This window comes from Lissotriton vulgaris, chromosome 5 (genome assembly GCF_964263255.1).
Source record: "Lissotriton vulgaris chromosome 5, aLisVul1.2, whole genome shotgun sequence".
Lineage (NCBI taxonomy): Eukaryota > Metazoa > Chordata > Amphibia > Caudata > Salamandridae > Lissotriton > Lissotriton vulgaris.
This window is the reverse complement of record NC_141693.1, coordinates 314,982,322-315,004,167: the sequence shown is the minus strand read 5'-3', so window position 1 is coordinate 315,004,167 and position 21,846 is coordinate 314,982,322. Positions and strand designations below refer to the sequence as shown.

Below are 21,846 nucleotides of genomic sequence, written 5' to 3'. Positions count from 1 at the left end.
CTTGGTGCTCAACCAACTAATGAAACACCCTTTCGAGCCCATACACCGGGCCACTCTCAAACATCTCTCATGGAAGACGGCACTCCTGCTCGCCCTGACATCGGCCAGACGAGTCAGCGAACTTCAAGCGCTGTCTATTCAGGAACCGTATCTCCAATTCAGGCACGACCGAGTGGTACTCAGGCCCAACCCTAAATTCATTCCTAAAGTGCCGTCAGACTTTCATCTGAACGAACCAATTGTACTCAAGTCATTTTTTGCGAACCCTTCCACAGCGGCGGAAAGGGCGCTGCATTCCTTGGACCTTAAAAGGTGTCTCAAATTCTACTTGGACAGGACCAAAGAGGTCAGGAAGTCTTCTCAACTCTTTGTAGCCTACAGCAACCCGCGCATGGGTTTGCCCTTGACAAAACAGAGCATCTCCCGCTGGATTTCTTCAGCGATTGCTTTCTGCCATGATCAGGCCGGACGGCCTTTGACGGACCGAGTGGCTGCCCACTCTACCAGAGCGATGTCAACGTCAGCGGCGCTCTTCGCTGGAGTGACGATCCTGGACATCTGCCGAGCGGCGACCTGGAAGTCCCCGCACACCTTTTCCAGGCACTACTGCCTGGACATCGAACTGCAGAAGGACGCTGCAGTGGGACAAGCGGTGCTGCGCCATCTCTTCCAATAAGGTGAGCCTTACCTCGTCCCGCCATCCAGGTATGCACATTCTTCATGGGTTTTTTTCTGCTATATGCATGACTGTATATTGCCATGTTTTTCTCACGTTGTCTGTAATTTATGCAGGCCTGCTGGTTGTGAGAATGTGCTTTACCACTATGCATGTATAACTGCTGGCTACTCTGATTCAGGCATGTGAATCTATGAAAGACACCCAAATACTGGATAAGAAATGCGTTACTTACCTGTAACAGCAGTTATCCAGTATTGGTGTCTTTCATAGATTCACATGCAACCCTCCCGCCTCCCCGGTAAGGACTCACGTACCTCTAGGTCTACATTGCGACACCCTATCTGGGTGCGTACGAAAATCTGAGGGACTGAGGCTCCTCCCGGGAAGGTTCTAGAGGGAGGTCGGAGCTGATTGGCTAACGATGAGAGTTCGGTCCTTTTTACATAAGGACGTGGAAAGGCCCCAAAGGGGAGGCCCTTCGGCCTATATTCTCTATGTATGTCCTTAGGACATTACTTTTTTATGTACCGGAGGCTCCCGTCTCGGCGACGGGGAATGATTCAGGCATGTGAATCTATGAAAGACACCAATACTGGATAACTGCTGTTACAGGTAAGTAACGCATTTCTTATGCAGCAGCTCTTCTGTTGTACGTTACTTTGTTTAAGGCTCTAAGTGAGATCAAAAGGGTGTGGGGATGGGGTCTAAAAAGTGCATGGCTTAAGACTCGTCACTAGAATCTTTTTCAAGGATCGTGACCTGTACAATTGAGGGCGTGGCTTAAAACATTCAAGGTGAATTCCTGTGCTTCCCATAGTACCACTCAGGCATTATTTAGTCACCTCTCTGTGTGCTTTCATCAAAGACGTGTCACACAATAACTGTCATGCATCTAAAACAAAACAAATCAATTGCCTTTGCCAATGCTTGTTATTACTATTAGATAAATGAGTAACTATGAGGATTTTGTTGTGAATACCTAAATGTAAAAAATGTTTCACTTTTGAAAATATGAGCAGTATTTGGCGTGTCTCCAGCATTCCCTTTCTTCCAGTCACACCATATACATACATACCTATATATGCAAAAAAGAAGCAGAGAACTCTGGGTAGTTCTCAAGTTTAGGTGGAAAGCATCTCCTGTATAGAGCACTCAACACCAGTGACACTCTAGATCTGCTCACCTCAAATGTCTGCTTTTCTATCAAAGACATAGGATTAACACAGTGCCATCCACTCACCGATAGAAAGGGACAAATAATTTTGCCATTCCTACAGAAAAGTCTTAAATCATAGAACTAGCACAGTGCTGTCCATGCCAAGCTGTAAAATGACAAATGCCATTTACCACTCCAGGCACAGTATTACAGCTTTGAATTGTAAAATACCAACCAGGCCAACCTGAACTGAGTAAATGCAACCCCTGACAGTGTTTCACTCTACTTAGAGCTCTTCAGAGAGGTATAGCTTTGTCCAGACACAAGGGAGCACCCAGTATAAGGCAAAACAAAGGGTAAGTAGAGCGAAACACTGTGTCAGGGGTTGCTTTTACTCATTTCAGGTTGTCTTGTTTGGTATTTTACCAATTCAAAGCTGTAATACTGTGCCTGGAGTGGAAATGGCTTTTGTCATTTTACAGCTCGGCATGGACAGCACGGTGCTAGTTTTGACAGTCTGTTGGAGGCAGGAACGAGTCGCTAATAGGACCTGTGTCTGTCTCTTTCACTTTCAGAGTCGATAAAGAAGATGAAATGACGTGTCTCATCAAAGGCTGTAACTTCGTACTGAAGAACATTCCCCATGAGGCGTTCATCTACCTCAAGCACAGCGATCCTGAATTCCGCTTCCAGACCACGCATCCTAATATCTTCCCTTACTTACTAGTCAATATTGGGTCCGGGGTGTCCATAGTGAAGGTACATCTTTAGGCGTGAATCTAGATGTATTTGTTATTTATTTTTGAGTGCCTGTGGTATTGCTCTCACTGTGACGTTTTTGAAGAATCATTTGTGTTGTAAAGTAACATCAATCAGAGACTGTTTTTTTATTTACCCTCAACTTAGAGTGACCTCTCGTCAAGTTTAACTTTATCTAATAGACTCAATTAGCAGGCTCTCTGATCTATTTTCTTGTAATGTCAGCAATTAAAACAAGCATTTGCAATGCAATAGGTCTCACATTTACAAGTTTGAGCTATTGGCATTGTAAATGACAATGCCTTTTATTTGTGTTTTTAAAACCAATAACTAAAGGCATTGTCATTTACAATGCCAATAGTTAAACTCTCGCAAATGCGAGACCTATTGCATTGCAAATGTGCCCTTGCTATAATTTTTTTTTTTTAAAGTGTTAGGAGAGAGCATGTCTTTCTTGCAACAGCAGGCAGGACAAAGCTATTTGAGAAAATAGTGCTTGGGTGCTGTAATTAAAGCCTATCGACTAGACAGTCGTAACGGGGGTGTCGCCATGGGAGGTTACAAAATGAGACACTACGGTACTAAGGAGGGAATACTAAGCCTTTTGACCAATGAACAGCCACAGTTTACAGTGCTGGATGAATTGAGAGGCTTGGCTGACGGTAAAAAACCGAGCGCCCTGATTTTATTAGACCTTTCAGCGGCATTCGATACCGTCAGTCATGCGCTGCTACTGGAAAGGATGAGTGACTTTGGCATCAAAGGCCGGGCTTTCGAGTGGTTGCAGTCCTTTCTGTCAGGAAGGACACAAAGAATACAACTCGGAGAAGAAATCTCCGCAGTGGGAGAAATAGAATGTGGGGTACCTCAGGGCTCGGCCCTATCCCCACTGCTGTTTAACCTATATCTGCAGCCTCTGATTGCCTCCCTGGCGAGTATGGGCTGCACAGTATATAACTACGCAGACGACACGCAGCTGCTGCTGAGTGTTGACAATACAAACACCGCCCAACTCCACACTCAGAATATCTTGAGACACACGGTCCAGTGGATGACAGGAAACCTCCTAAAAATCAATCCAGACAAGACTGAGGTCTTGGTTATTTCATCTACCACCTCACCATGGTGTGACCTCTACTAGCCCGCAGAGTTAGGTCCAGCCCCAAAACCCAGTTTGAACGTGAAGAGCCTGGGGATCAAACTGGATTGTGACCTCTCTATGGTCAGCCAAATCTCTTCAGTGGTGGGCAGCTGTACTAATATCATCCGACAGCTACGGAAATTAGTGCCTATCATTTCCCAATCTATGCTACGTTCCATCGTCGCAGCTACTGTGATTTCACGCATAGATTATGGAAATGCCCTCTACCTTGGCCTACCAAAAACCTTGATAAATAGGCTACAGGTGGTGATGAATGATGCTGCTCGTCTTATCTTCAGACAGCCAAGACACACTAAAGCATCCCCCCTGCTACAAAGCCTCCACTGGCTCCCTATTAAGGAGCGAGTGGAATTTAAAAATCTGTGCATCGCCCATAAAGCCATCTATGGCATGGCACCTGCTTACATCAAAGATCGCCTGGCAATGTATAGCCCAAAGAGAGCTCTTAGGTCCTCAGACTCTCAGCTATTAGTCTGCCCTCGGTACAAACTTGCCACCAAGGGCGGTAGAGCCTTTTCGGTGCTGGTTCCGCATTTATGGAACACACTACCTGAGCCACTACGAAAGGAAGGAAACCTCCTACGTTTCAGAAAGGGGCTGAAAACGCTGTTGTTCAGGAGAGCCCTGTGAGCCACGTAGGCTAGTGGATGCCCTCTGTACTGTCAAAGTTGTTGTTTACCATCGATTCCCGAGCGCTTCGAGGCCTGTAGGTGATTGAGCGCGCTACAAATCAAAAATAACAATAACAGTGGACAATGATGTCAAGCCAATGAAAAATATGGGCGGAGAGTGGGTGAAGCTTCAAGTCCCTACCTGAATACAGCTTGCCTCGCAGAGCAGTGCATGCACTGCCCAGGCTCGACATAAAAACATTTAGAATACTTTGAATTTTAGAAATCCGCCTCCATTATTTCCTGTACCGAAAGTAAAGCTGCTGTGGCAAAGTCCTGTTGCATATGCACTTAGTACATAAACTAGACCACAAAAATTTACCTGTTCAGATCAGACCCAGCAGTCCTCCCACTGCAGCCTTATGAACCATCATTAAACACTATTTTGAACAAACCAGTCTTTACCCACCAAGCGCAGTGACAAGAGACCATCATCTATATGGGCAGTGAAAAATCCCAGAACCATGCAAAAATCCAGCCCAGATTCCCACAGTACCACGAAGCTATATAAAAATGCCAGAATCATTCTATATAGATTCTAGAAACATAACCCAATGAAGCTGTGTCGAGAGTGAATAGGACTCATACATACTAATTCTAATTTTATCACTTGTATTTATTTCTCGTTAGGTTGAAACAGAGGACCAATTTGAACGAATTGGAGGAAGCTCCATTGGGGGAGGCACCTTCTGGGGCCTTGGCGCTTTGCTAACGCAAACAAAGGTACGCCTATATGTAGAAGAAGCCTTCGAAATGTTATTGAACTATTCCTTATGAACAGAAGAATGCATTTATAGGAGTTATGCTTAATTTTGACATGTACGCATGTTACTGGAATGTGCTCATACAAATGGTTTGCATCATGTATATGATAATGATTTGTGCCTTTTGCCTGTTGGGTCCCATACGATTGGTGTATGCTTTTATTGTTGTGGTGTATTCATGCGAACATGTAAATGTATTTTGTAAAGCGCACAGCTGCCCCAACGGGGCGTCCTGGCACTGTATAATGCTGTGGAACCCTTCCTGGCTTTCCCTGTGAGATGCCCCTCCTGGGCACCCCCAAGGTGAAGCCAGGCATCCCAGTGTTCTAGGGGCTGTTGTGGAGATTAAGCAAGCTATTGCCCAGAGATGCAGCGTGGGACCCATGATTAGAGTAGGCGCCGAGGCGAGAATTATCGAGTCCGCGGACATTGAGCCCAAGACCCTGCCGCGTCGGGACTTGATCTCTGCTTCAGAGTCTGCCGCTCTAACCGGTGAGCCACACTTCCCCACTGTTAGTGCTTTGTGTGATATGAGGCGCTGTGTGCATGACTGTATTCATATAATTTAAAAAAGTGAACTGTAGGTGCCTTTCCTAACTCTGACAGTCATTGAGCAGTCACCCGAGTGACGAAACAAGTGTTGGCTCGGGTGAAGTACTTATAAAAAGCCTGAAGTCTGGTATACAAAACGAACGGCTATATTTACGGACCTTTTTGTACTGTTAGTTTTTAACTTCTCTTTTTATATTGCATTTTTTGCACGCGAGCATTTGTATGTAAATGTGGAAAGATGGAACAATAGATCGTCAACACGGCGATTGGCAAGAGTGAGCCGGCTGAGCGGAAGAAATGATCAGTTTACTAGAAACTCCGAAGTAAAAGTTTGAGAAGGAAACTGGAAAAGAACAAAAGGAAGTGTGTGTGTAGAAGGAGATCTGGAAACCCCCCAGATATTGGTGGGTTTCGTTAGTTTAAACGTGTCTGCTCCATACGAGCATCCTTCCCATGACAGAGGATACGAACACCTGTTTGAAATGCTGGTTCTGCTTAAAACAAGTTGCTTTGCCCAGACTCTTAAGCTACAGCGTTTAATTACTTTTCCTCGCTGTTCTCTTCCTCCAGAGGTTCGACGAATTGTTGCAGCTGGCCTCGAAAGGGCAGCACACCAACGTGGACATGCTAGTGAAGGATATCTACGGCGGGGCGGATCACGTGCTGGGATTAACGGGAGACCTCATCGCCAGCAGCTTTGGGAAATCTTCCACAGCCGATAAAGGTACCTGCACAGAACAGATTAACCCAGTTCTTTCCACTGGTTTAGCTTCGCAGTCAGGCACATTAGCTCCTCGGTTCATAATATCGCATTCAGCGCTGCTTATCGATTTGTCCAATTTTCTAGTGAATTAAAGGGGTGCCATTTATTTTTTGGTCGTGCTGTGAAGATGCGTCTCTGAGTTTGTGGTTGAAGAAAGCTAATGGCAGTGTACAGTGCCTGTGTCTCTGTAATCGCCAACTTTGCAAGTGTTTGTAACTGAATGCGAGTTTATATACTGCCTATTTGGACAATTGTTAACCACAATAGCCTGATAGAAAGTGTTTGCTCTGTTTCAGCAGTACCCATTATAAGACAGTTTTGGTAAATAGGAGTATGCCCTCTGGTGGATAGCAGAGTGCATCGGCAACTTGTGTAATTGGTTCTGTTTTCATTAAATTCATCACAGAAGTGAGACTCTCAGACAGGCCTGAATTTTGTATGTTCTTGGAAAGAAAGCATGTTCTAATCCCAAGAAGCCTCTGCTTTGTGGAAGCTAAAAAGAAAACGCACTATTGACCATATACCATAATTAGAAAAACTGCAATTTGTGTTGAAATTTGATCTACACCCATGGGTCCTCAGTGAGGGCCACGAATAGCCAAATTTAGTAAATGATTTCATTTATCCAGTTATTACTCATGATCTGGTTGGACAGAGCACAATCTTCTTGCTACCGTAGGGTTTTTCGGTTGCCAAATTCTACTGCCCACGCCCAAATCCGGAAAGAATTTTCATTATTTTCCCAGAGGTGGATAATGAGTGCACGCTACATTAACTATTGTTTAAAAACAAAGCCCTCACTCTCTAAAGAGCTGCCTATGGTTAGTCTTCAGCAACCACAAAACACCGTGGAATAAATATTTGACGTCATGTCTAGAATCCCTTAAAGCAAAGGACATATGGTCATCTCCGTTGCCCATTGCAGCGAAAACAAAACTTCTAACCAAACAAGCAAAAAGTCTTTCAAGCGACCTCGACGAGCAACGGGTCGCCCAGCTCTTTCATGGCCCCTGGGTCTCTAAATTATACACCCCGAAAATTCTTCCATCGTATCTGGCAGTTTCTACGAAAGTACATATAAAACTTCAATTGATGCGATTTCGTTTTGGTTTAATCCCGCTGATGGCATACAAGTTTGGCCAGAGGTACAGGAAAGGGGCTTCATCTCAATGCCGCTTTTGCAAGCAGGAAGAGGAAAGCCTTATCCACATACTGTGCATTTGCCAAAAACTTCGAGCCCAAAGAAACTTCTGGTTGCGTCCCCTTTGGCTTCTTCTTAACATCAGGACCTGCCAGGAAGCACTAGACGCCTGCATGAGAGGAAACTCTCCGCAGTTGGCGGCTCGTTTTGTTAAGCTTATTTTAGAAATTAATTCCCCTAACTTGCTTTTTGACCAAGCATAAGCTCCTTTTATGGTGACATAATTGCACGTTCTTTTTTTAATTTACAACTTTTCTGTTTTAACTGTTCTGTGCATCCTTTTACTCTTAATATGTAACGTCCATCCCAGTGTATGTAAATTGCAACAATTTTAATTAATTGCGCAATAAAAACTTTTACTTTACTCATGATCTAATGTACTCCTGTTGGCTATGTATGGTGTTCGTAGGCACATTCTTTGGTTATAATTAATGTCATTGTGCAGCCCTCCATTACTGTTCAGCTGTTTTCAATGATCTTGACTAAGAAGCTGTAGCCACATCTGTATTTCTCTGTCCCTTCCACATAACCATTATTTTCAAACCATATGGATGGTGCACAAGACTGAGAAACACCTTTTTAGTGCCAGTTGGCAGAGGTCGTTTTATGAACCATTTAAAGATTATTATACGAAGACTGCCCCCTACAGGTTAGACTAATGTTGTTGCAGCGACCCCGTAACACCCAGAGCTATTTAACCAGTATTCAACAAGATACTTGGGTCCTGTGCCCTTCCAGAAAAAAGTAAAACACTTGGTCTTTTGTCTTATTCCAGGGTATGCTGCGTTGTCAAGAGAGATTGTTGTTTTTGTTCACATTCTGTTTAGAGTTCTCCAAAGAAGACATGGCGAAAAGCTTACTGCACATGATCAGCAACGACATCGGTCAGCTAGCTTGTCTCTACGCCAAACAGCACAAGCTGAAACAAGTTTACTTCGGGGGCTTCTTCATCCGAGGACACCCGGTCACCATGCACACCATCACCTACAGCATTAACTTCTTTTCCAAGGTAATAACTGCTAGTGCAAAGGCCTACAGTAAATGCAGCTTGATAAGTTCCCCTTGTAGTAGTTGTCTAATTTTAGCAAAATGTTTTTTAAAGTCCTGTTCTTGACGGGGGTAAACACATTTTTAAATAACTTGTTGTGAAAGACCACATTCCTTTTAGCCAGCAGCCACGTTGATTACTCTCTTCTAATTGCAGAATTGTGCCATAAGACTCAAGCTATGCCCTACTGATGATCCCTTTGGTAGGGTGAAATTGATCTGGGGTTGCTGGTGGTGCCTTATGAAGGGGGCCTTGCCTGGTAGTTCTGGACAAACTGTTCCCATGAGGAGAGGGGTCGGTACTAATTTGCAAAAGGCAGGCCAGAGTGGCTTGGTTCGCGAAAAATGTATAGTGCGGCCCGTGCGACTAGCCAGCGGCCTTAGATTAATTCAAGCATTCCACCCGTCTCCTCGTTGTTGTAACTAATGATAGAATGGCCTGTAGACATGTTGTAGTAAAAAAAAAAAACAATTGTGGTGCTAGGAGACTGATAGAGCCAGACACATGTTTTGTTTGAGTAAGTCTAACTGCAAGACAATCACACATTTATTCCTAGATAAATCATATGGAAAAGCTTTTTGGCTGTTCAGGACCATTTTCTACTCTCAACTGTTTATGAATCGCATTCCAGGAACCACAGCTCCTTGTTGTCCTTATCCACCACCTGGGAGCCCTTCTCATTGGTGAACAGTTGCTAGCTATTGCAGGGGGCCTAGCTTGTCATTTGGGATGATGTAGGTGTTTATAAAACATTTGCCACTTCTAAGCTGTAATTCATATTTAAGGCATTGTTCCAGGTAAAATGTCCCAAAGGAGCGCTTTACTCCTTATGCCTCAAGTTGCATATGCTATGTGAGAGTTATTAACAAGCTGACTGTGGAAGCAACCTTAAGGATCTAGAATTGTCATTCTTGTCTCGAGCTGTGCTTCATTTGAGCCAGTGGTTTCCCGTGCTCGGTAGCATCACTTAATTGTCAACATCAACATTTATGACAATCTGCCACATGGTGGAGCTGTTTGTCTAATTTTAAAATGAGCACAACAACAGTTTTTCAATAATTCAATATCCATAGGAAGGTTCAGCAATTCAATAATAGATATGAAAGAATCCACTGGTGATCATAGGTTTTTACTAGTACTGACAGGGAGAGGGAGAGGGAGAGGGAGAGGGAGAGGGAGAGGGAGTGGGAGTGGGAGTGGGAGTGGGAGTGGGAGTGGGAGTGGGAGTGGGAGTGGGAGTGGGAGTGGGGTGGGGGTGGGAGGTTTGGGGAGTTATTGTTGGATTTTGTTCTACAAGTTATGTTGGCAAGAGACTATGTAGGGAATTACAGGGGCCGTAAATGGTAAATAAAACAAATGACATGAACTGTGTGGATTGATGGGAATAATCAAACATGAACAAACAAGAGTGTTAACAACTGAATAGAAGTTTATTTTGTGCTCAAAGTTTGTTATTCCATGACACACTGCTGTATTTGTAAAAGTGTAAAATGCCACTAAAGGGAATAACATTTTTTTTTTTTTACAAAAAGTCCATTGAAAGTGAATAATACAGGCCACCCAAGCCATTCTCTGGCTTTGGGTGGCCTGGAATAGTCTAATTTGTCACACTTGTAGTAGTTTGGTAGTATTTGTGTTGGTACTTTCACTGGCAGCGCTGGAAGGGGTAATGGGTGGTGAAAGCTGCAGTGACCTCCTGACGAGGGCCCTAGCAAATTAGGCACCTGTGCAAGCATTGCTTTTTAAAAAAGTATACATGTTCATATTTATATAAACAAGTCCACTTCCTCCGTTTCACCGGGACCTGTGACTGCGGTGCAAACCAGGGGCAGAGGTCGCCCTGTAAACAATGTCTTTCACCAAGCACAGCAGCCGCTGTGCGAATGCACTTCCAATCCAGTTTCTTCACAAAGTTTTCAACAAGATAGCGTGCGTGCTCAAATTAAATTTATTTCTTCATTTCAACAGGTCCAGACATTGGGAGAACTTTGAGATGCATGGGTCTTATATAATCCACTGGGAATTTATTGTGATCTGCACCTTGGTGCACGGACACTTTATGGTCTATAGTCACTTGCCTTTGAATTTAGTTACGGTTCATTATGTAATTTGTTTTGGACCTAGCCATCAATCATACACTTAAGGTGATATGAATATGACTATGAATATTTTATCACAACACAAGTACTTATAATTTGGAAACAGCTGATGAATTCACTTGGAATGTATATTTTGAATTGACCAGCCTGTTAACAATACTATGATAAGATGGCCGCCAAAGTTACAAGGTCCACGTCCCTAGTCACCTGGCTTTGAATTTAGTTACGGTTCAGTATGTAATTTGTGTGGACCTACCCATCAATCATACAATTTAAGGTGATAGGAATATGATTATGAATATTTTATCACGACACAATTACTTATAATTTGGAAACAGCTGACGAATCCACTGGGAATGTATAATTCTGAATTGACCAGCCTGTTAAGAACACTATGATAAGATGGCCGCCAAAGCCACAAGGTCCACGTCCTTTGTCTATTCTTACTATTCACTGATCACATGTGCACCTTTGTAACAACTTTATTTAAAAGCTTCATTTTCGTTACAAGAGTTACCCGTGAGCAAGGCGAGAGTCAAATCGCCGAAACGCGTTGGGTTTTTTGTTCCATGCTTACCGAAATGAAGAAATAAATTTAATTTGAGCACACACGCTATCTTGCTGAAAACTTTGTCAAAAAACTGGATTGGAAGTGCATTCGCACAGCGGCTGCTGTGCTTGGTGAAAGACAATGTTCATATTTATATGGAAAAGCCTAAACACCATGATTTATTGTGCTCAGTCAATTTAAGACTATTTGCAGTATCTTTGGTTGAATGCATTATCTTCTGTCTGGGGTAATTGGCAATTCACATACATTTTGAAGATATTACTTTAGAAAGAAAAATCCAGCCTAGAACTAAAACATGTTTGAAAGTTCTACTGGTTGCTTACATAGACTGTTGACGTGTTCTATATTTAGTACTGCGGTTGTATTTCTAAAAGAAATATTAGCTTTTCCTGAATAATGCAGCTCGATAGGCTACATTTAGTCCTGTTAAGTCTTGCATCCTCATTTCTGGCTCCCTGTCACTGCCTGGATCAAGTTTAAAAGTCTTCCCCTGGCGCACACATTGGTTTAAGCTATAAACCTTCTGTCTTGTAATGGCATCTCAAGTTGTATCATCCCTTTGTTTTCACCATGATGCACCTCTTTTGGTCCACCCCCATGGGAGTCCTTAGGGGGGTTCCCTTCCGCACTAGTGCTTTCTGCTGTCGTCTGAGCTTATTCTGCCTCTGCACGGCTGATTTCTTGAGGTGTTTTGGCAGCTCCTGCCTCGCATGCAGCCTACCGCCGCCTGGTTCCTTGAGAGTTCATCTGGACATTTGTTGATAAAGTTCATATCCTTTGATGGTATGTAATTCTGGAAAGTTGATCTAATTCTGATTTTTTCCTCATATGAGGAGTACTTCACAAAAATGAAGAAAAGAAGCACATAAAAATATATGCATCCCTTAACAAAAATGTTCCAAAGTAAACTTGTCCCAACAGAAAATAAAAATGAAACAAAAAATGTACACCGTGCTTTCTTCCAAAGGAAACATGGTGATAAGCTTTGTGTCAGTCCTGTCCACTCTGCTGTAGTCGAGCCAAACTCTCAAAGGAAGAGGCAATCCTAGCACTACTTATAAATGTATGCTTCTTAGTATTCCAGCACAGACGTAGGGATACCTGCGCACAAAGTGTGCAGACTAATAGTAATGGTAAGTAAGGTATGTTTTAGTAATTAATTGCAAATGTGACAATCTTTTTCAAACCTACCTAACCTCTTATTGGGGTTTTATTCAACACACTATCGACCTTCATTAACGACATCAAAATGTTACACACATAGGCCATATCACCTACAGTTAGGTGATATGGTATATACGTGTAACTCAGTTGCTTACAGATCATACAATATAAATTCATGTATTACTGGAACTAATAGTTCTAGTAATTGATTACCGAAAGTGTCGGTGTGCTTTCTGTACTCCGACCCCCCCGTTGCTCGAAGCAATGCAATCCTATGAAGCTGTCTGCAAAACTTAACCATGAATATTTGACTATTGGATATATGATGGTGTGAAAATGGTGAAGTTTGGTTAGTTAAAAGTAATTTTAATATTTGAAGAAGCAACACATTATTAATCTGAGCTTTCTGATGAGTCTGGTCTTGCATTAACTCCTGCTATGAAAAGTCTAGCGGGCCTTAGGCTGTTGCGTATTGGCCGATTGGATGAGGGGTGACGATATTAACACTACACTGGGCGAAATCTGCAGAGCAATTATGTGGAAGGTTATCCAGTCAATCTGTAAGTGTTGCTGTCTTGACTTTAAGACTGACCGCAGGAAATCCATAAAACATTCTATTTTGGATAAGAAATGTATCAACATATAACCCCTGTTCTGCATTGTTGATCATTTTTTTCTGATTTTACTTGCCACAGACCATTGTCGCTGTGACCGCGCGTGCTACTATTATTGTTGTGTCCTCTTTTGTATTATGAGCTATGTTCATTATATCATCTGATGTCTAAGTACATTGAAGTTGCATTAGGTGATGTGTTTTTTTTATTATTATTAAACTTTATTCGGATGTCATAATAGAAAACCATACAAGTTACATTTCATCTATAAAATTATACCGGACAAAAATATACATAAATGGACATAAAATACAATTGTTCCAATGTGTATTCAATAATTATAAGGAGAAAATACAAAACATTGTTTCACTGTTAAAAATTAGTTCATAAAGTGCAGTATCCAGATCCCCTAGGGTTCCAAACATTTTCTATACCTTAAGGAACATTTCAAGAAACCAACCACAAACGGGATACATTCTGGCTTTAATAGTTGCAAAAAGTAGAGAGCGGGGCGTACCTGTGAGAAATTTTGCTTTTTTAAAAGATTTTAAAAACAGCCTCCGTGGGGCTTCATAAAAATGACAAAAAACACAAAGTGTAGCAGGTCCTGTGAAGACAGATTGTCGCAGCCACAGGGTGCTAACACTTTTCCTTTGTGACTCCCATTCGGTACGGCTAATAAAAGATGGAAATAATCCAATCTAAACCTGATTAGTAGGAAACGCTTGTGAGCCGACAAGGGCCACGAAAGATAGGGCTTCATTACTAGAGATGACTTAAGCGTCATATGCTTACGAACACTATTTTTCATCAATTCCATCTCCTCTCTATTGGCTTTTTTACACATTATAAAAGATTGTTTCACAAAAGCCCAATCTGCCCTAGTAATACAATCAGGTATTAAAAAGCCCTTTAAATACTTCAGCCACGGTATATCAATCATGTGGTCCAGGCTCAAAGTCTCTTTTAATAGTTTATGCGTAAGGTCTAAATCTTTGTTTAGTCAGCATTGGAGCCAAAAAAGCAGTGGTCGCATAGCCAGGATATCACAGCTGTATGTGAGGCCAGTTCCTTCATGAACAATAAAATATGCAGTCCCTTTAGGAACCCCCAGTAACTGTTTTAAAAAATTATTTTCCGTGACCTGGATACACTCCAAACCTGTATATCCCCTGTATATCCCCACAATTTGCTTCCATAGGTGGCTATCGATACACTCTTAGCTTGATAAATCTTCAACTTTGCAGCCACTGGGCGATTGCCCATTTTGGCTGCAAAGCTGAAGATCGCTGCATTGGACCTGGTCACCTCACCCCTTTTCTTCTTGAGTAGGGCGCCCCAATCCAGGCAGTCGTCCAATAGAACCCCAAGGTAGGAGAAAGTCGGGATATCAGCACTCTCTCTCCATTCACCTTGAAGGTGTACTGCTTTTTGGGACGCAGCCCTACCTGCATTGCGTAGGATTTCGAGTTATTTATGGCAGATCACGATCGGCCATAAACCCACGAAAAGCGACAAGCAGGATCTGCAAACTTTTGGGGGTACGTGCCAAGAGAACGGCGTCGTCTGCATATAGCAGAACAGGCAATCCCCTGCGTCCCACGTATGGGAAGTCAACTCCGGTTTCCAACAAGGTCTTATCTAGATCGTTGATGTCGAGATTGAAGAGGAAAGGGGCTAAAATACATACACCCCTGTCGTACCCCCCCTTTCTATGTTAAAATCCCTGGTGACCCTCCGATCTTGGGCGTATCTAATGTTCACCCCAGTATCTCTGTAATTCCATCAGAAAGTCCACCAAATTTGCCTCCACCCCCATGGCCCTCATGGACTGCCACAACTTTCCCCGGTTGACACAGTCAAAAGCGGAGGAAAGATCCATGAAGGCCATGTAGATTGTCCCCTGGCGGGGCAATGTTGTACTTTCCGAGGATTAGATAGAGATTAAGACATTGTGCAATGGTCGAGGAGCCTGGGCGGACGTGGTTAATCATAGCTGAAGATCAGAGATGCATTGCTTGAAATAAGTCTAAATGGACATGTAGCTGCTTGTGAAATCTTATACTCTGGCAAAGTGTAATAAAATCCACCCTATCTACAGTTGTGTGGTCTAGATCTACCCATCCATTTAAGATAGTTGTGTAGGATTATTGATCAATTAACCTAATAATAATAAGCTCAGTACAGCATGGGTTTCAGTTTGCAAGGGAATTGCTAAAGCTTCAGTGCAGTTTGTATCTTTTTCCTGTGTAAAAGTGGCTACTAATGTCAGATCTTACAATATGGTCTATGGTAACGCAACTGTATACGCATCAAAGTACACACCGCATTTAGCAATTCCCGAAACAGAGGTTTTTTCTAGTAGAGTGGACCTTGCCGGGACATCCCCGCTTATAGTTTTGATTAAGTTGTTGGTACAGCTCACCTTTTTGAGGTCGTATACTTCAATCTTCCCCTTTAAAAATCTGAGGGGGAACATCCACGAGTTTTCTGGTCTTCAAAGCCACACAGCATTCCTCTGGTCTTGACCAGGCCCAGTCCATCTCACTATTCGATGTTAGCAATGGGACTGGATGGGCCAACTGGCAGATTTCCAACAGATCTTGCACTATACCTCCACAATTTATCACACTGACCCTCAACTTTATTGTCTGGTGTGAAACACAGCCAGCTGTCATTTTTTCTATGCCCTCTCTGTCAGTTAGAAAAAAAAAAATTTCCCAGCAGCTGTTCAGGATTTTCAGCATGTACTACACCTGAAACACTCACCGAGCTTTCTCTGTTCTGCCATATGTCTCCAACGCAACCATTTTCTTCCTCACCTCTGTGCATGAGCAGCACTTCTGCAGAAATCTGGACAAGCAGTGCTGCTTTGAGAACCTCCGTTGGTCTTTACTGCACCTTTGCAGGCTGAGGGAACACCCAAATTGCGACATACAGTTTTGGGAACTTCAGTTAAGATGTTTTTGGGAGTAACTGCTATCACCAACAAGTTTTGTCGCTCAACATGCAGGGTCTGGATGGGCAGATGAGTGTGTCTCCGCATTCTGGGTTAATACATATATTTGGCGAGCTCTACATAGAAAAGGTTGCCACCTGCTTGAACCGCCATATCATCTTCTGGTCTTAATTTAGTGTTCTTTTGTGTTAATTGCGCTGTGCATTGGATTGTGGTGATTTCAGGTTTCTTATCTAACTGTGTTATTTCTGACAGTTTTACAGCTAGACTCAAACACCTATTTCTGTTAATGCAGGGAGATGTGCAGGCCCTGTTCCTCAGACATGAAGGATACCTGGGAGCCATTGGTGCCTTCCTAAAGGGAGCGGAGCAGGACAGTAAGTGGAACATCAACCTGTGCTTTACAAATCTTATTGTGGCAGTGTTTGCTTCAATAAAGCATGTTTATTAGTAGGAGTCAGCATCTAAGAGGAAAGTTACCTCAGCTCATAAATTTACAGGGGATACACTTTCATGAAGATTGGAGGGCCAGGGGCCCAACATCAGGTGTCTATAAGTAAGTGTTCTGGGCCAAAAAAAAATCCTGTAGAAGAAAAGAGTTTTTCGAGGTATGTTGGGATTATTTTCAGTTGCCAAAATACGATGGAAGTGAAACGAGTTGCAAGTACTAGAATCGTTTGTTTTAGCCTCAAAACAGTAAAAGTGCATTCAGAGCGTGAGATGGACTCCGTATGAGTCCGGTTTTGGGAGCTGTAGAGAAAATGTCCCACAGGGATGTCTCTGAACCAATTTTTCTCTAGCATCATCTTTCTTTCATAGATGCATAACCTTTTTGACTTAATTTGTGTTAGGCTCTGTAGACTTGGCAGAGACATAAATGTCTATGGTTGGCCTTGTTTCTGGCCAGTGACACAGATTCAATTAAATGGCACACAGATGACCATGGGCCACATGTATCAAAGGGTTTTACTCCATCTGTCTATGGGAAAATGTGTTGGTACATGTGGCCCCATATTTTGTTCTTTTTCCATGTGATGCATGATAAGAGTCTTTGCGGACAGCTTTATTATCTGATACGTATTCTACACAATACATTTAGTAAATATCTACTGCAGAAATGAGACCTTTCCATTATCTTTTTCAAGACCTGTTTCTTTTTGGGCAAGATTTTCTTCTCGGCTTCTGAGATGTCTCCTCATGGTCTATCCTTGGAGGGTAGGTCTGGTTAGATTTCTAGTACACTTCACTGATCAATTGATTTGAATTCATTCAGCACCACGGAGGAGAGGACTTGTAAAATGATGGTTTGAAAGAGCGATATTTTTCAGATTACTTTCCACAGATGCATTGGTTGTTTACTTGCTTGAGGATTGTGATACGTGGAGGATTTTGTCTTGAGAAATATAGACATGCAGAGAAGATTGCGTTTCCCTTGAATTGGGTGATTTCCTCAAATTATGCATGAAGTCAAACAAAAGCATTTAGTGCTTTTTTTTGTTCACAGGGTTAAAAATAGGATGAGTTCTTTAAATTGAAAAGGGAGACTAAACCTGACGCAGGAGCTAAAGGGAAGAAGTTGCTCACCCATCCGGCCCTCTGAAAACCCTCCTCTGCACAGATTTAGTCGATTGCTCTACAGTCTCAAAGATATGAGAGCAATCAACAGGCTGCTTTTTTATTCATGACCCTGTCTAACACTTCTACACCTCAGCCCCCTGACCACTCTCCTGGGCATTCATTCTCCCATTTCCTTTATTTTTTTACCCTTTTAATCAGACTAGTAATACTCTCTCTGATAGCTCTCCTGTGGATGACTCTTCCACCTCTGTCTCTGGGAGCTTCCTAAACAACAGTTAAAAACTTTGCCTTACCTACAGTTTTATTGATTTATTTAAAACCTTTTGATACTGTGGTGGGGCTGGGAGTGTATTCGTGCACTTTACATTAAAGCAGCTTATTTGATCAGTTATATGCAAAATCATCCACAGTCTGTTATGTGAAAACCGGTTTGGAGAAATTTGGGGGTTAAAAGAGGAGTTTCCTGATGGCAAATTGAAAGTTGAGAGGGTTTACTGATGGAGCAGAACATAACCTTAAAAATTAATTGAGATAACATGGAGTAAGATGATAAGCGTAGGGGGAGATCAAGACAATTGACAACCCCAAGAAATGTTTAGAAAGATAGGTCTTGAGACACTTACTAATGATGGAGAGAGAGAGATGTTGACTTTCACAGTTTAGGTGGGAGATGGTTCCGTGCTGAGGTGCCTCTCTGTAAGGATTGCTTGTGGGCTATTTCAACATTGCTTGCAAACTCTACTCTCAACTCTTGATCTTATCCTTCATCTCATGATCTTGAATGAGGTTGTCAATTCAAACTTCTATTTTAGTCAGAGAAGCAACCTAATGTATAATATCTGTTGAACAAATAATAGAAGATGACCTCAAGTTAGACTCCTTTGAGTGGTAAATTGATAAATAATTCCAATGCGGAACAACAAGTTGTGATGGCACAGCCCACCTATTCAACTGCCTTTACAGCCTCTGGAGTCCTCTTCCCCATCGACAATTCTTGGGCAAGTCTCTTTGGCTTCTTGTTGTATTAGAATCTGAGGTTCTGGAAAACTCACCCAACATCTTTAAGCCACTACAATGTCCATACAGTATTTTGCCCTTTGTCTGAAACCTTATGCCTTCCAGTCTAGGAAATAAACAGCAAAAAGACCCCCTTGTCTCATTTGATGAGGAAAGAGGAGAATGACCCAACTTGATTAAAGCAGCTAGGCAGCCTTAATAAGAATTCACCCCCCAGTAACAGCATAGGAAAATAGACTGACACTTTTGGTCTCAGTGTGAGGGTAAAAGAAATAATTAAAACATGTTTAAAGACATAATTTCCTATGAGTGCGATTGTCGTGATCATTCCAATCATGTAACATATTTGGTAGTAAAGCTGTTTTGCCCAATATGAAACATACTGTCTCTCTTCGTAGTCTTTCTTCCACTAGACGCAAAAGTTGAGGCGGTCCTAAAAAAGATGGAAGTGTCTAGTCAACCATCATATGTCTATTCATGGGTGGTCCAATTCAGGCCTTAGTCAATTACCTAATGGAGTAGTCCTCCATCGAGGCTGGCTAATTAGCACCAATTTCAGAAGTCCAACAGAGAATTCAGTAAAACAGAGAACTGATATTTTCAAATAATTTGATGAGGCTTTGTAGATAATAAAAACAAATACAGAAACTGCATCTCTGCGCTTACATCTCAGAATAGGAGATTCTCTGCCTGTTATATTGGACTTCATATTTTTAGGAGTTCATCTTCAAGAGCTATTCCTCCAGTTTTGATTGTTTAATAACTTGTTTTAATCAACTAGGTGAATTTCATCTACCTTACAAATAGTAATAGGGAGATAATTCTGGTGGATTCTTCTTACTAGGGTTTTCTCCATAAATTCTGGTATTTTCAGGTCTCTCCAACTCTAAATGAAGTGCCTTTGCCATCTGAACACATATGAGAACACTGAAAATGGGTAATTTAGAAGATGTTGGAATGAGACTATTATCTGTTGACATTCAACTTAAAGATTTCGTATTTTCATATTCATATGCATCAAAAACATCCGATGCTTGTGAACAAGTGGTAAGCAAGCACTGTCCATTCTGACGGCTCCTTAACTTAGATTAATTTCTCCTGGTGTGAGGCTGATCCTGAATTTCCACTAGCTGATCAGGAAAGTTCGAACTACACCGGATGTGACCAAATCAAAGTATAATAGGGCTCCACTAGCTCACCATTGTCTATTCCTGTTTTTGACCATTACATCGGGTCGGAAGCTCTCTTGGTGCATCAACGACAAGATACTCACATTTTTTACTGCATCGGATCAGATGTCTTGGGAAGATTTAACTACAATAAACAAATGGGAGAGCTAGGACTGGTTGTGGGCCATCCTTGGCCCTTGTTAAATGTTACAAAACAACTAGAACGGACCTGTCTAGCAGTTTGTCCGGCACTGCAGTGTCTAGCACCGCAAGGGTTTGTTAGAAGAACCCTCGCACACCAACCTAGTTGGTGTCATGCTTCATCATCGGATTCCCAGATGAGTAGCCGAATGCTACTTAGCTGTGCTGCGACACCTGATAAGTGTAGCTGTTTTTTTCTTGTGACAGTGTGATGAAGTGGTGTATTGAAAATGTCTATGGGACTCTACCTGATGATTTACTTTATTCTCAGTGCTCCAGGATATAAAAAAAAACGAGTGGATAACTAAAAGAGACTGTTAATTGAGTCTCAGTTATCAGCTAGGTCGACATGTTTCAGCCCATGTAAAACAATTTGGTGCTTTCTTCAGGACCTTATTCACAGTGAATTAAAAATTGTGGTGTAGGTGAAAAAGTGAAAAGTGAGTGGCAAAAGGTGATTACGCCACGTGTATATGCATTTTTAGCAGCCCACACGCTAAGGTGTGGTAACTTATGCTGTGCGGACTGACAGTATTTCACGTCCACCTTTTGGTAGGTTACGTTTGTTACGAAAATACAACTTAAATCTGGTCCCGGGTGCGGGAGACCCTTAACTTCACTATTTGTTTCAAAGGGGTCACCCGTCTGTCAAACTATTCTGGGCTGCGCAAGGCCTCCTAGGGCAACCTATTTTGGGCTCCTGCAGAGCCCAGAATAGGTTGACATACGGACGGCCAAAGTAAGTGGAGTTGGCATAGTCGAGGTGTGAAATTACCAGGGACAGAATAGCTCTAATGACCGCTTCTCTTGTAAGGAATCTACAGATTTTACCGATCTCACAGAGTTTAACAAAACAGGTAGAGACTACTGTTTCGATCTGGGTTTTCATTGAGAGGTCCCTATCGATTGGGACACCAATGCTCTTGGCTGACGGAGAGGGAAGTGGAGAGATCCCCAACTCTACAGGCCAGACTTTCGCAGACCAAGGGTTTTGAGAGCCACCGGTTAGGATCAGCTCTGTTTTATCAGGATTTAATTTTTAGTGATTTGTATTCATCTAATTGTGGTTGTATAACACAGTGGTCTGAAAATACAAAATGGAGGCAGGAGTATTATCAATGATGAAGATTAGTTGCAGATCATCTGCATAGTTGAAGATGCTCACCTTGCCTTCCCCCAAGGACTGAATAAGGGGAAGAGATACAGATTGAACAGTTATGGAGACAGGAGGGAATGTCCATGTACTCCATACTTAGATCACTGGCTGGTTAAAACGAGCATTGCCATAGCCAATAGGTCTCGCCTTTGGGACCTTATAAGTATTTAAATATGCAGCACAATATCCTTTGTGCAACATCAACTGTTGCATAGCTAAACACTTATAAGGTCCCTAAGGCGAGACCTATTGGCTATGCCAATGTTTATTCTGGTCTGTATTGAATGTGTAATCTTGCAAGCCTGGCATTTGAAGATAGTTGAACTTGATCACCTGGGAGGAGCTCATATGTGGCGCTCGCGTATGGTAACATTTAAAAATATATTGTTTTTTTTTAATTAAGAAAGGAAACCTGAATATGGGTGGACACTGCTGACACTGGGGCATCTGAGGCACTGCCTCAGCAGAAGCCCTTCAGCCAGAAGTAGAGTTTGCTTCAAGTGCAGCTGGGATTTTTCACTGAAAGTGCTCTGCTGCAATGACCGCGTCAAATTTATAGAAAA

The 21,846-nt window shown here is 42.4% G+C and overlaps 1 protein-coding gene across 1 annotated transcript in view; it reads left to right on the top strand.

Moving 5' to 3' along the window:
• The window catches only part of PANK4 (pantothenate kinase 4 (inactive)), a 482,323-nt gene that overhangs the window by 198,169 nt on the left and 262,308 nt on the right, over positions 1–21,846 (top strand). The window contains exons 4-8 of the mRNA XM_086921549.1: positions 2,411–2,594; positions 5,058–5,150; positions 6,314–6,467; positions 8,535–8,716; positions 16,458–16,539. Coding sequence (XP_086777675.1) covers positions 2,411–2,594; positions 5,058–5,150; positions 6,314–6,467; positions 8,535–8,716; positions 16,458–16,539 — 695 coding nt within the window. The remainder of the gene's footprint in view (positions 1–2,410; positions 2,595–5,057; positions 5,151–6,313; positions 6,468–8,534; positions 8,717–16,457; positions 16,540–21,846) is intronic.